The 14,547-nt window shown below is 41.9% G+C and overlaps 1 protein-coding gene across 4 annotated transcripts; it reads left to right on the forward strand.

The window, feature by feature from the left end:
• The first annotated feature begins 641 nt into the window (after window positions 1–641).
• AQP4 (aquaporin 4) lies at window positions 642–14,268 on the forward strand. 4 transcript variants are annotated; one of them, XM_027887538.1, is made up of 5 exons: window positions 642–920; window positions 5,158–5,572; window positions 6,489–6,653; window positions 7,003–7,083; window positions 9,644–14,268. In XM_027887538.1, the coding sequence occupies exons 1-5, from the start codon at window positions 847–849 to the stop codon at window positions 9,920–9,922; spliced, it is 1,014 nt and encodes a 337-aa protein (XP_027743339.1). In that variant the 5' UTR covers window positions 642–846; the 3' UTR covers window positions 9,923–14,268. The 4 variants fall into 4 exon arrangements, with proteins under 4 accessions (XP_027743339.1, XP_027743341.1, XP_027743340.1 ...); XM_027887540.1 differs by having other exon boundaries at window positions 5,281–5,572; XM_027887539.1 differs by lacking the exon at window positions 642–920 and adding an exon at window positions 1,000–1,114.
• The last annotated feature ends 279 nt before the right edge of the window (window positions 14,269–14,547 follow it).

Genomic DNA, 14,547 nt, shown 5'->3' on the forward strand with positions numbered 1-14,547 from the left:
TCCCTGGAGGTTTTGAAGATGAGACCAGATGTGGTACTTAGTGCCATAGTCTAGTAACCACAACAGTGTTGGATCAAGGGTTGGACTTGATGATCCCGGAGTTCTTTTCCAACTCGATTGATTCAATGATGCTGTGATTCCATGAAAACACAGTATAGGAAGAATAGAAAGCTACCAGAGTGCATCCAAAGGAGGGCTATGAAGACGGTGAAGGGTCTAGAGGGGAAGCCACATGCAGAGTGGCTGAGGTCAGTTGGCTTACTTCAGCCTGGAGAAAAGGAGACCAAGGGAAGACCTCATCACAGTCCAGGGCTTCTTCATGAGGGGAAGCGGAGGGGCAAGTATGAATCTCTTCTCCATAGTGACCAAGCATAGGACCCAAGGGAACAGCAGAAAGCTGTATCAGAGGACATTTATGTTGGATATTAGGAAGAGGTTCTTCCAGAGGGTGACTGGGCACTGAAACAGGCTCCCCAGGGAATGGTCCCCAAGTATCAGAGTTCAAGAAATATTTAGTCAGTTCTCTCAGGCACATGGTGTGATTCTTGGGACTGTCCTGTGCAGAGCCAGGAGCTGGACTCGATCCTTGTGGGTCCCTTCCAACACAGGATATTCCATGATTCTATGATTTTGTAGCCAGTAGAATTCTATTAAAGTACTAATAGGCATTTTAGATGGATAAAGCTCCCTGGCTGCAGAGCTGCTAGGGCTTTTTTTTCCCCCTTCAATACAGAGTGGCAGAGAAGAAACTGAGAAACCTTTGAGTCCTTCCCACTGCCGGGCAGTCCCGCTCCGCTTCTTTCTGACCGGCAGCCGCGACCCCCCTGCACTCCTCTGCACAGGCACATGACCACAAGCGACCCGCAGCCGGTGCTCCGGCGGCCGCGCCCCGAGTCCCCGCCGCCCGCCCGGCGCAGCAGGTAGGGCAGCGCAGCAGGTAGGGCAGCGCGGCGGCGGCAGCCGCTCGGTCGGGAGCCGTCGGGAGCCGTCGGGAGCCGTCCCGCCCCCGCCCCGCGCCCCGGCCCCGGCCCCGGCCCGGACCCGCCCCGGCCCCGCCGCTCCCCCGCGCCCGCCGGGGAGGCATGAGCGACGGAGCGGCCGCTCTGCGCCGCGGGTGAGTGCGCGGCCCCCGCGGGGCGCGGAGGGAGGGAAGGCAGGCGGCAGGCAGGAGACGGGCAGGAGACAGGCAGGCGGGCAGGGACAGCCCCCCCGCCATCCCCCCCTCCCCCCCAGGCCGAAGATGACTTTAAGGGAAATCTTCGGGGAGTGGGGTGCGCGGCTGCGGGAGGGGCGCCCTGTGTCCGCTCCCACGGGGACCTCCAGCTGCTCAGTCCCGGGAGGAGCGCGCAACCGTGTGAAGGGCTCCGGGTTGTTGCCTTTCGCCTGCGTTTTGCACCGAGGCATGGCAGTCAGGGCTCCCCCTTCCCCAAGGCACTACGGGACCTATCGGTTTTAACGCCAGAGGTGCGAAGGGGGCAGAGAGTTGCAAACCCCCTCTCCTTTTCCGCACGCTAAAACTTTGTCCTGTTGCCCACTTGCGGTCCTGCAGTGGAGGGTCGTGCGCACAGCTAAAATGCTGCGGTACTGGGCTTCCGAGTCTCCCCACCTCCTGTAGATGTCCATGTCAGTTGCTCACTTAATATCGTATTGGAAAAGGAGGCAAAATGCTTGCAAGCAAGCCCTGCGACAGTGCATTTGTTTTGCAAGAGTAGCCTGTCCCTCTCCTTCCCCGAATTTGGCGAGCGGGTGCCCGTTGTCCACCTGAGCTCCAGCCAGCGGTGCCAGCCCAGGTCGGCAGTGTGGGAGTTTGCTGCGGAGATGCCACTGCAAATAGCCACTGCATGCACGGAACTTGTATGTGACAGAAGTGTCGTGTGGAGTGGCTGGCCACAAGCCCGTGTCCAGGCTGTGTGCTCTGCTCTCTGAAACTGTATTAGGTAGAAAAGAAGAATTTTTAAAATGCTGTTTGACTTTTGTATTGAAGCCTTTGTTATGGTTTACATTGTTACGGCTTTGAAGGCATAATCGTGCCTGCAGCCCTGCTGGCAATGCAAAACCCACCTTGCATCCTATCAGACACAATTCACTGTGTAATCTTGTAGTCCAGACCAGAGAATTTCAAGTGTGGCCCCCCGTGAAATTAATGTGTGACCATAACTTGAAAGTGTCTTTCTGTTGTATTTTGGATTTATCTAAGGAAACCATGAACAACAACTACTCCAGAAAAATTGTTTTGCAACTTTGATGGCAAATCTTAGCTGCTGGAAAGTCCCATTTTAGTTTTAGACCTGTCACAGCCGACACTGCCTCATCTCAAGGCTTTTAAGTTTAACTGCATGCTGAAAAAACAGTGGATGTTGGAGATGGTGTTGCTTTTTAAGTTGCTGATCACCTTTGGATTTAATTGAAAACCTGGACTCAGGGCTCAAACACAGTATTAAGCTTTTATTGACATCTATAGGAGGTTTTGCTGTTAGGAAGAAAGGTGCACACAGTTTGAAAGAAAAATTTGACCCTGACAACTGAGCATTTTGCTGGATCTTGAAATTATAGAAAAATAGACTGCTTCAGAAAAACATGTATGGATTAAAAATAGGTGTTTGGATCATTAACTGTAAAAGTATGGCTGACAGTGGAGTTTTGTGTAGTATGATGTTTTAAAAAAAACTGACACTTTATGTTGATGAGCAAACTTCTGTGTTTGAAGCTTTTTGACTTGCATGCGACAGTTTTGCATTTTCAGGGCTGCAAATAATATTGACTGAATTAACTGGATGTGGTCTCAACTGGAGAAGCATTATGAAATCTGTCCTTCATAAGTGGCACCTGCTTCTGATCAGGCCTATCAGCAGTTCAGCAGAAGATGTGATCTTCCGCATCCTCCCTGTCTCTCTCTTCCACATGCACCTATGCACACACTTACTCTTAATGTGCTTTTCCAAGATGCTCCGCAGCTAGTGAGAAGCCAACTGCATTGTTTTAATGCCAAATACAAACCCCATTTCTATCAACTTCACAGGAAGATGATGTGTAATTAATTTGTAGATCTCACTGTTCTCAGCATACAGAAAGAGATGGTCAGGCACACTTGAACAAAGACATCAGGAGTTCACCATACCCCTCCCTCCCATGCTCCATAAGCCTACATTCCCCTCACAGCACCCTTGGTGGTTGGAAATTTTCCAAAAGCCTTGAATATAACACCAGGGCTTGCATTTTGCTCAGGGAAATCCAGATTGCATCCCAACTGAGCTGATGAGTGAAAGGGCAGATGAATGCTGTTTCCCCTTTCTGTGCATCCAGGTTTCTTTTCCATGGGCTTCATGATACATGTCATCCCTATATTAAATGTTCACCTGGGACATGCCCAGGAAAAATGAGCTTTTCTCAGTATATTATAGTACCTATGTCTTACTCAGGTCACTAAGATAAATTATTAGTGAGGAAGTAGTAAGGGTGTCAGAGGTAAGCCTTTAAGTTTCAGTGTGAAGTTGGGCATAGGGTTCAAAGGTAAGGGCAGCCAAATACCTCTGAGCTTCAGCTTTGAGGGAGGCAATGGTTTTGGGGTCATTTTGAACAAAAAGTCTAGTCTAGATGGTTGATCATTAACTGACTGTTAATGTGAGATCTTACAAAAACATCTTTCCATTTATCTTGAGTTTGACCCAAAATCAGAAGATTTGGGGTATGACTTTATTCTCTTTTGAGATTCTGGCTTCACTTCTCCAGTAGAGCAAGTGCTGATCAGGTGTCTCAGATCACTTCACAGGAACTTTACAACAGCCATTTGTAGGAGATAATGTAATTTTTGTTCTCACATGAGAGTCTAGAGAACTGAGAGTTCAGATGTCCTATCCAAAACACAGAGTAAATTAGCGTAGGAAATGAGACAGGGAAACAACTTAGTTGCTCCAGTCACAAGGTTAAATTGCTTTTCCCTAACTCACTGGAACTGTTAAGAAATTCATGGTCCATTCCTCTTGCAATAACTTGAAAAGGGCAGACATGCCTTTCATGCTTCTTTCTGATGTAACTGATATTAAATATGCATTGTAGCTTAGTTACCTCAGATAACTGAGCATAAATTCATCCATCTTTCACTTGAAATTCTGTTCCCAAATGTAGCAACTGAATATTCTTTCTTTTGTTTTCTGCTTCTTGGATGGGTTGGAGGTTTTTTGCTTTTGTTTTTAGAGAAGAATCTTGTTAGCATGCCTTAGAAACTCATTAAAATGCTTCCCTTTTGGCTTATTCTCCTAATTTATTAATACCACAAATAACTTTTCTTTGGTGACCCACTTTCATAGGTATCTGAACATCTAGCAAAATTGTAACTCATCAGGAAGGCAGTGTAGGCTGATAAATAGCATCTCCAGACAGAGAGAAAAAACAAGACACTCATTTCTTAGCCATGGAGAGTTCTACACACCACACATACAGAAAAATATTGGTCTATTCCCCGGCTCTCTCGGCATCATTAGACCGAAAGAAAGCACTTTATTGATTGCACAATTGATTTAAAGGTCAGAATGTAGGATTGCATCTATTCTTCTGCCTGAATTCAATTTTCACCCTACATCCACAGTGAAGAAACTGCTCTTTGCATAAGTATAATTTGAAATATTGGTCTATGTGAGTGTTCAAGCAAATAGACTTTCTCTTCTAGCTCCCAGGGCAAACTCCCAACACTACGCTATCATCAAAAACATTAGTCTTTGACTAAGTTACTACTTTTTATTGAATTATCTTACCTGCTTTGTGAAAAATACAGATTCGCATAGAAAAAGAGGATACTCACTGATTTAATGAACATGTTGATCAAGAGGTCACTTGAAGTGGTATAGCTACACAGCCTCTAAATCAGAAAGAAGTCAACTAGCATGGAAGAATACACTTATTTTCATAATCATTTTAAAATATACAGAGTTTGCTTTTGGGGAGCTGAAACTATAAGACAGGGTTATCTCAAGGAGTGGTTATTTAACCTGTGTCCTGCAGACACTCCAACACTGGTTGTGTTTTAAGGACAGTGTAGTCTGTGGTTGTCCCAGACTAGTGATACTCTGTGTTGCAGCCTTCTCTTCGAAGTCTGCAACCCCTAAGAGGAGAGCAAGAGGCATTTGGTGACTTCTGATGAAGACTTGTTTTCCTTTTCAGTAAGTGTGGACGTCTGTGTAAGTGTGAGAGAATTATGGTGGCGTTTAAAGGAGTCTGGACTCAGGCCTTCTGGAAAGCCGTTTCAGCAGAATTTTTGGCCATGCTCATTTTTGTCCTCCTCAGCCTCGGCTCCACGATCAACTGGGGTGGAGCAGAAAAGCCCTTGCCTGTAGACATGGTCCTTATCTCCCTCTGCTTTGGACTCAGCATTGCAACCATGGTGCAGTGCTTTGGACACATCAGCGGAGGCCACATTAACCCTGCTGTGACCGTGGCAATGGTCTGCACGAGGAAGATCAGCCTTGCAAAATCCGTCTTCTACATTCTTGCCCAGTGCCTGGGAGCCATCGTGGGGGCAGGCATCCTTTACCTTGTCACACCTCCAAGCGTGGTAGGAGGCCTGGGAGTCACTGCGGTAATCACTTCTCCTCTGGCTCTTGAACTAGACTAGCTTAGATCCTAAGAAAATATAATCAGTGTCACACAGAATGAAGGGAGCTCAAGTAGAGATTTTAAGAGCTTGCTGGTTTATTTACATCTAGACAGAGCTTAAAGTTCTCCTTAGGATAGGTTTATGCAGTGTACTATCTATAGCTGTTCTTTTTATAGAAGTTCTCTTTCCTAGAACTTCCCCAAATCTGATGACAGCAGGTAATGTTAATTTACATACAAAATTTAAATAATATATGCGTGAAATGCCATTTTTATATGGGCTGGGGAAGGGGGAAATTAATTCCATGATATTATGATGGGGATTGAAAAAACATCAATTTAAAATGACATACTTTTGAAATAGATTGTGGCTTAGATATCAGCTTTGTTCTAAACTAATAAGGAATGCCATCAGTTAGCCCTGTTGCAGGACTTATTAAAAATGCACTTGAGCCGCACATGGCTTAATTTTTAATTGAAATTTAAATTAATTAAGTCGGGGCTAATTAATGAATTTATAATTGAATAGTAAATTACAGTGCTCCCAAGAAAAAAAATGGTGAAAGGGAAGTGCAGCATTTGCAAATCCCTGTGTAAAAATAAACTATACTTCTGCAGTCTGACTTTGAAGTTCTTGTTGGATGTTACTGTTAAGCCTTCTGTTCTCAGTCCAACAGTGATTTTCCATAGTTCTCAAAATAAAAAAATATTTTAAAGTTAAAAAAAAAAGGGAGGAAAGCAGAGAGGGGGGAATCTGTACCTCTAAAAGTTCGTTGTTGTCTTTTACTCTGTAACATTTAGAAATACTATTCATTGAAATACAAATAATGTGTGTGATGGCTTTCTGATTTATGAAATTACCTTTTCTTCATTTCTGGTGTTTCTTTCCCTTCTTCCAGGTACATGGAGATCTTTCTGCTGGGCATGGACTCCTGGTGGAGTTGATAATTACATTCCAGCTGGTTTTTACTATTTTTGCTAGTTGTGATTCAAAACGAAGTGATGTCACTGGTTCAGTAGCTTTAGCAATTGGATTTTCTGTTGCAATTGGACATTTATTTGCTGTAAGTTAATGATTTCTCATTAAAAAGTAGATCCCTTTACCCTTTATGACTGTTTCAGAAGTAAATGGAAACTTTTGTGACCTTTAGAGCTGTTATAGCTATATAACTGCTGTGTTCTTTATGGATCCATGCCAAAACCCTTTGGAGTTTGCAGGAGTGTCCCTTGGGTAGGGTGTTGCACCAGAACTTTTCTGACTGTTTATGTGACGACTTTATTATCACAAAGTCTCCGGAGAGTGATGATACCTGCTGTCAAGATGGGAAGCCATACAAAACCAGGGTGTCCTGTAGAAATCAAATCCCTATCGTCAAGACTTTAATAACAGGTAACATTTTCTCTCTGCTTTAGATCAATTACACCGGTGCCAGTATGAACCCTGCTCGATCATTTGGACCTGCTGTCATCATGGGGAGATGGGAAAACCAATGGGTAACTCTACTTTCATGCTTCCTTCACCATAGCGACAAACAGCGATCAGAATTTTTCACACATCATGTGCTTTTAGCTCTCTCTCCCAGTACATCCCGTAGAGACCATCACTGGGAAAGGCAGACAATGACCTGCACCAAGCTTAGGTATCATTGTGCTCCTCACCTAGGACTGCAGTGCATTATAAAGCATGTTGGAAAACCATCTTACTGTTCAGGGGCCGTTTTGCTGAGTTGGTAGCTGGGATAGAAAGGAAATCATACAAAAAGTTCAGAACAGGAAAAAAAAAAAAAAAAAAGCAATGCAGTGAAACAGAAAGAATTGACCTGCTGGAAAGAAAAATCCTCCAAGGCAGATTGCAAACCCTGCTGGTCATGTCGTGAGCAGTTATGGAAGTAATTCTGTTGACTTCACATTTCACCTGGTTCTGCAGCAAACTGGGGCAAACATATAAAAATGAGAGGAGGGACGCTCTGTGTTGTGGTTCCTGGGGGACTACCTGCCGCAGCAAATGCTTATAGTGACAGATGAAGAGGTTGCAGTCTGGTCTTTGCAGACCAGACCAGATGTTACTTGCTTCAGTTTGAAAGCGTCAGCTTAACTAGGAGCAATTGTGCAGGAAACAATGTGATAAACAGATTGTGAATGATGCAGTCAATTTCTACAGCATCCTACTATCCAACTTATTAAAAACCATTTCATATTTTATAAGAGAGAGATGGATCTCAACTCAGCCTCACCTAATTATAGACAGGGAAAGCACTTCTAGGGACACTTTCAATGCTAAGTGGAAGAGCTGCATATTACAGTGCATGCAAGGATTTTCTTGATTTTTAAAGTATGAAGCCCACATTACTCTCACTGCAGCTAATAACAGAAATAGCATTGTCTTCAGGCCCTAAGGCTGCAATTCTGCAAACATGATACCATGTGTAACTTTGTTCCCAAGAGTTATCCTATTGAGACAGATTTACCCATTATCAGTGAATGGCTTGTTCACATGAAAAACTGCTGTAGTTTTTCATAAGATCAATTATCCATACTCTGACGAAGCCTGTAATTTATAACTAAGGCTATAAACAATAAACAAATGTACCATGGAAAAACTTGTAGGAGAAGCTTAGTTACTCTCCTGGCCACTTGGAAAGACAGCCCTTTCTCCTCCTCCAGAGCAGTGACATTGGCATACCATTCACAGAAGCCTGTGGGCTTTGACACCTGCTAATGTTACCAAACTGCTGGGTGTCATGCTGAAATAGATAGGTACCTATAAAGTTGTGTTATATTCATTGTATTTGCTTATTTAGATCCAATTATCAGCTGACTGCCTGTTGTATTCTGTAGGATTAAAAGCCAAATTTGGATTATTTTGGAAGTTTGAGTCTGAACTACTGAAGCTGAACTGTTTGTGTGTACACTAGGAAGGGTTTTGTTTCCTTGAAAGTTAATTGTCATGTTGGTTGAAAATGCAGAAAGAAAATTACCTTTTTATATCAGTGTTTCATTTGTGTGTCCTTTTGCAAACAGTCCAAATATATGGCCTACAGCTGGCAATGCACAATGAAAAGTTAGAGGAGGCCTCTTGTAAAGAGATTGATCAGTAAAACTTGACAAAATTATTTCACTTTGAAGATATCAGCCTGCTTCTCAATCTCTTTATCACTGCTAGTTTAAAAGTAAAGCTATGCCAGAGCAGCTATCTGTTGTATGTTATTACAGAGATGTATTTGACATACATGACTCCACCAGGATCTGTGGCCTTTTTTGTCTCAGTGTTATAGCTCTGTTTGGTTGAAATGAGGAGAATGAGGAACCTGTACTTTTGTATTATTGGACAAAGTTTAAAAAAATAAGTTAAATTTCCCATACAGAGCAGGGAAAAAAAGCTGGTTTCTATTAACAGGAGAAGGTAGGGCAGCCAGAGGGGATGACCTCTGTTTGTTGAGATGTCCATAGCTTCACTGCCACTCGGCCAACCTGCTCCAGAAAATTAGTAACTGACATGTCAGTGTAGGTTACTCTTCTTTGCTCTGTGGGGTCCACTGCCTGGTGATTCCTGAAACACTGACATGAGACGAGTTTTTAGGGAAGAGCTGCAGCCACGGATATGAGATGGTTTAGATGACTGGATGCAAGGTAACTATAGAGGATTTCTGAAAGGGCTGAAATAGCTAGGAGAGACAGGAAGAAGGCAGAAAGAAAAAAGAAAAAATACCAAGGACTAATGCCATTAACAAGAGACTGCCTTTTGAACAACTTCATATGTGATTTTAGAGCACTCATTTACATTCAGCTCCAGGTCACCATCTGTGAAACTTCTGGTAGTTGTGCTTCTCTGACTCATAAACTGGTAGGATGGCAGATTTCATTCTGCTTCATGAAAGCCAGGGAGCAATGTGACCATGCATTTCTGCAGAGCTGGTTTAATAATTGGGACAGGGCATTTGTAGAAACTTTTCTGGGTAAAGTCCGTACTTACGTGCTTTTTTCTGATGCCCTGGCTTCTTTATTTCTTCTCTAGAGCTTAATGTCTGGGGTTTTTTCCACCTCTTTTTTGCAGGTATATTGGGTGGGACCAATAATAGGAGCGGTCCTTGCTGGTGCTCTTTATGAGTACGTCTATTGCCCAGACGTTGAACTCAAGCGCCGTTTCAAAGATGTTTTCGGCAAGGCTACCCAGACTTCCAAAGGGAAGTACATCGAGGTGGACGATAACAGGAGCCAAGTAGAGACCGATGACCTGATCCTGAAGCCTGGCATAGTCCATGTGATCGATATTGACAGGGGTGAGGACAAGAAGGGAAGAGATCCATCCAGCGAGGTGTTGTCTTCTGTATGACTAGCAAGAAGCACTGAAAGCAGAGAGCAGCCTCCTAGCACGTCCACAGATATCCTTCCACCTATTAAAGAAACAGATCTCCTCTAGACTGAGCATTTACCACTTCTTGAAAGATATGGTGTAGTCAGCTGCATGGATTGGTGTCACCAAACCATACACCTGCTCAGTTGGAGGATTAGGACTTTGCTATAATTAGAATTCCCCAACTATTATTGCAAATTAAGACTTCTTCCTAGTATTTTCCTTTCCTTCTTTCTGGAGCAACCCCAAAATCAAAAAAAGAGATGAAAACATTCTCCTTAAATAAATCAGTCAATAATGAGATAAAGATAGAGATGTTTAACATTCAGATTGACAGTTAAGACATACCAGGAAATGCCTATAGACATGAAGACCTACTTATCAGATTGTTCTTCTGACACTTAATTGGCTGTTGTCAGCTCTGATTATAACATCGTATCCATTAAGCATTCTCTGCAAGGTTCAGGGACAGCACCAGCAGTATTTAAGACTTTTATCTGCAGTCAAGCAAAGGAGTATTGTTTCCACTCATGTACATCACTATTTCCTTGCAAACTACCTCGGAAAAAAATGATACTTTAGAAAGTTTTTTAAAAAAATATATCAATCCATCAAATTTCACTCATGTGATTTGCCATATAAATACATTACCTTCATCTCCAGAGTAATTATGCTGAAAATGGAATGTTGAAGTGTATGGTAATAAGGCAGCAAAGCATTTGACTGTACTCCATTCTCCTTCTTGTCATTGTCTATCTGGTGAAACACTCTCCTTGAGTTTGACTATTGACCATTTAGTGTTAGCTGCCTCTCAAGGTCATGCAAAGAATATAAAGGCTTTCCTGTTACAAGAGATACCAGAAGAAAAGAAGGCTTATCTGTTTTCAGTGCACTTGTTCAAATACACGTTTCTGTGCTAATTTATATAAACTAAAGGTTTAAATTACTTACCTATTTTCTTACAAGATGGTTGGAGATATGGGGTTTTTAATTTATTAGTAATGTAGAGAGGTTTTAACTTTTAACTGTATTGAGTCACTGATTGTGAATTTTTTTTTTATAACAGAGGATAAAAATTTTACTGCTTCTGGCTTTTTGTTGTGATGCCTGACTATTTGAATGGGATCTGTGCTTGTTCCAGTCTTCATATAGTCTTAATTACACCTCTAGCTAAGGTTTCTTTATGTGTTGGGAAAAGATGCAAGCGCAGGGTATTTTAGGGAAAGGTACATGAAATATGTTCAGTAAACAGTCTTTCCCTTATAGAAGTATTTTGACAGACGTAATCATCCCAGCAGAACATTTCTGTAAAGCTGTTACTGACTTGCTGCTTTTGTTTCTGATCTGCAGCTTAAAGTTTTACAATACACAGCTGCAAAGCAGTCAGGAGCATGGTATTATTACTGTAATTACATAGTTTTTATTTAAACTGGATGCTACTCCTGCCTTTTTAGCAAGAAGAGAAGAAAAAAAAGTATTAGTCCTGACTGTGGGCTGTATTAGCCTTGTCTGTTCTTTGACATACTCTACATGCAACCTTTATTACAGGGAATTAGATGTTTCTAATGAGATAATAAACTCCTGCAACCCTCGAATTTGTGCACTATGATCCAGGTGCAATTCTACTACCCCTACTTGCAGCAGTCCCAGTGTGTCTCTACTGTAGTCCTTTTCCTAGTTTCACATTTTTCTTGTCTCAAACCCAGTTATCATGGCACAAGTTCCCTGCACTGAGCATGAGATCCATGACTCCTTCATGCACTGGCAGTTGGACCATGATCTCTCCTGTATTCCACTCAGGCACAGCATGTAGCACACGCTGGCACAGGACAGGGCTTCCTTGTGTGACCCAGGAACAACCCCACTCCTGACACGTGAGCCCTCCCACCAGACATGCTCCCTCTCGTGGCAGTGGCTACCTGTCGAGTCTCATAAAGCAGCTGATATTTGTCCTTAGCTTTGCCTCGACACAGGGACAGCCTCACGGTTCAAGGGCATGGGCATGGCTGGGGACCTGCAATGAACAATGTCAAACCACAGATAAGAGTTCTTTCCCTCAGCAAGGACTAAGTCTTCTGGGGAAGGGCAACACAGGTGTGGTGTTATACCTCTGCTCAGGTGGGTAAACACCATGGTAATCAGAATCAATGAGAAGTTGAAAACTTGTTGGGGAAGTTTTGTCTAGGCATTTGATTTGGGTTTGTTTGTTTTTTTTTTTTTTTTATATATTGTTCAAATGCTGTATTTGTTAAAGGGACACTTTGGTTAAACCTTTTGCATGACTTACCACAAGTGCTGTCATACGCATAGAACTGGTGGATTTTTAAGCAAAGGTTTGCATTTTTGTATTTCAAGACACTCCTTAATTTGTGATTTTTGCATGGTACTGTGTTATTTAAATAAGAAGCTGTGATTTGTTTTATGCCTAAGGGTCCTTTACACAAATGGCTTTATGTGCCTAATTCTGCTGCTGAGGTGAGCATAAAGTGAGCATAGCACCAGCCACCTCTGTTAGGAGGATCTTTTTCATTAAAACACTCTGTATTAATGAAGTGCATCACTCAGAACCAGTCCCAGGAGAACTCCTCTCTCAGAGTATTGGACATAAGATCCTGAGACTTGTGAAAAGATCAGGGGACAGAAGAGAAGCTAAAATAGAGACCACTAGACAGTAAAGGATGATGCCATGCTATCAGACATTAGCAGGAAAGCAATGTGAGGTAGGTCTGCTCCCACAGAATGAGACTCATAGAGGAGTTTGCCATTGACTACAGTGGAAATGGTCCTGAGCTTTTCTGGTGGCTTCTGTCGTGCACTTCACTGTGTTTTTTTCTAAAATCAGAGGCTCTCAGCAGGATACTTAATTTTGGAAGAAAATGCATTCAACTTGAGGTTTATGACCCACCCTAAAGTAAATCCTTGGAAGTGTCCATCATCACAGGTGGTTCTGCCGCACCACAAGAGATCACCATTCATAAAAGGGAACATCACTTTTCAGCATCTCTTAGGACTTGATTTAGCTTTGATACAGTGATATGTGCTCCTCTAAGTTGTTTTGCAATGGTATCATCACTGTACAATAGTCAGACTTGGTTAAATAATAGACTAGCATGACATTTTTATGGATTTGAAATACTTTTGCTTTAGCATTGTTTTAAAATATGTACTTTGGTACTGTTTGAATGAGATTTATGTTCTAAAGCTCTTCAGCACTAAACTGCACCTCATAACATAACTTAGTTGCCTCTTAAAGCATTTCTTGGTTGTGGTGGGAAATGTCTTTTGTTTCTTAGGGTGGATGGTTATCACCGGAAGTGTGCCAGGTCTGTCATTATTCTGAGGTCCTAAAAAAAAAATGGATGAGTCTCACTCCTCCGTGATGGCATGATTGTTTTCTATGCTATTTGCACTCTAACAAACACATTCATATTTAATCACTGGATTTCAGAAAAGAAAGCAGGGAAGCTAAGGGTGATTCTGTTGGCACAACCTTTTAGGTTGTGTGAACCCTAAGGAGTTTATCACCCAAATTCTTTCTCAGGAAAAAAAAATAAATAACCCTGCAACATTTGTGTCGTCATCATAAAGTTTCTCCTTTTGAAGTGTTTGGAAGCTGCATCTTTCATTCTTTCAGTGAAAGCAGGAGTGAGACTCACCTCATGCAATATCTGGGCTTGTCACGTGTATTTGCGTATCAGCTTTTCAAAGTGTGCTTTATTTCTGATTATTAGTAATTGCCACAGTAAAAAGCTAGATGGCCATCAAATTTCTACTCTTCTAGTGCTTGATGGCAGAGCAGTTGCTGCTGTGCACTGTAACATCTTACCTGTAGTCTGCGTAATACATTCAGGATATTATTCACCATCCAATATTTTTAATCTAATTAAAATATGTGAGAATTTACATTGTGAGCCTCTCTTTTCAAGGTAGGAGGTGAAAACACCATGCACAATTTTTTGTATCTCAATTCAGCCTGTGTGTATCTAAGTTTCTCAAGGACTTACTAAATAGATAAGATGTATAGATAGACTGAAGTATTTACTACCCACTTACATGATCTAAATCACACTGTTGCAGTCTGAAATTTAGGACAAATGAGGTAAAGCATAACATGGATTTTTCCAAAAGACTGCTTATTGTTTAAATGCTTAGTCACCATGATATCAGAACTAATGTTATAGGACTTAAAATTTCCATATGTAACGTTTGGAATAATCTACTGAAAAAATACACTATAAAATCATACTTGATTATCTGGTTCCCACATGTATTCTACTGTTCTCACACTACTGTTGCAAATAAAGTATCTGTGAAAAAGAAAAAAAGGCATTATGTGATTATTGTAAACATTTAATGATTCTAAAGCTCAGACTGAAATATAAGGAAAAAAATCCAATCCAATCAATAGAACATGTCTAAGAGGAGTCTGGAAGTGTGTGCAACTGAGAAGAATGATTTACTATGGAAAAATATACAACAGTGAAGAGAGGTGCTTGTGCAAGAGATATAATATCTTTAAGGAAATGAGCTAAACTAATTAAAGCAAAAATTATGCTGGTATGTTGTCACAGTTTAAGCGCAGCTGGCAACTAAGCACCACACAG

Source organism: Empidonax traillii, unplaced genomic scaffold, assembly GCF_003031625.1.
Source record: "Empidonax traillii isolate 1590-97213 ecotype Southwest subspecies unplaced genomic scaffold, ASM303162v1 scaffold215:size2007263, whole genome shotgun sequence".
NCBI classification, from domain to species: Eukaryota; Metazoa; Chordata; class Aves; order Passeriformes; family Tyrannidae; genus Empidonax; species Empidonax traillii.

Excerpts from the sequence above, each read along its gene's own strand:
- AQP4 (XM_027887538.1), top strand. The coding sequence starts at position 847 with ATGACCACAAGCGACCCGCAGCCGGTGCTCCGGCGGCCGCGCCCCGAG. Across the intron at positions 921-5,157 it reads CCGCCCGCCCGGCGCAGCAG|TAAGTGTGGACGTCTGTGTA; the intron begins GTAGGGCAGCGC and ends TTTCCTTTTCAG. Across the intron at positions 6,654-7,002 it reads CAATTGGACATTTATTTGCT|ATCAATTACACCGGTGCCAG; the intron begins GTAAGTTAATGA and ends TCTCTGCTTTAG.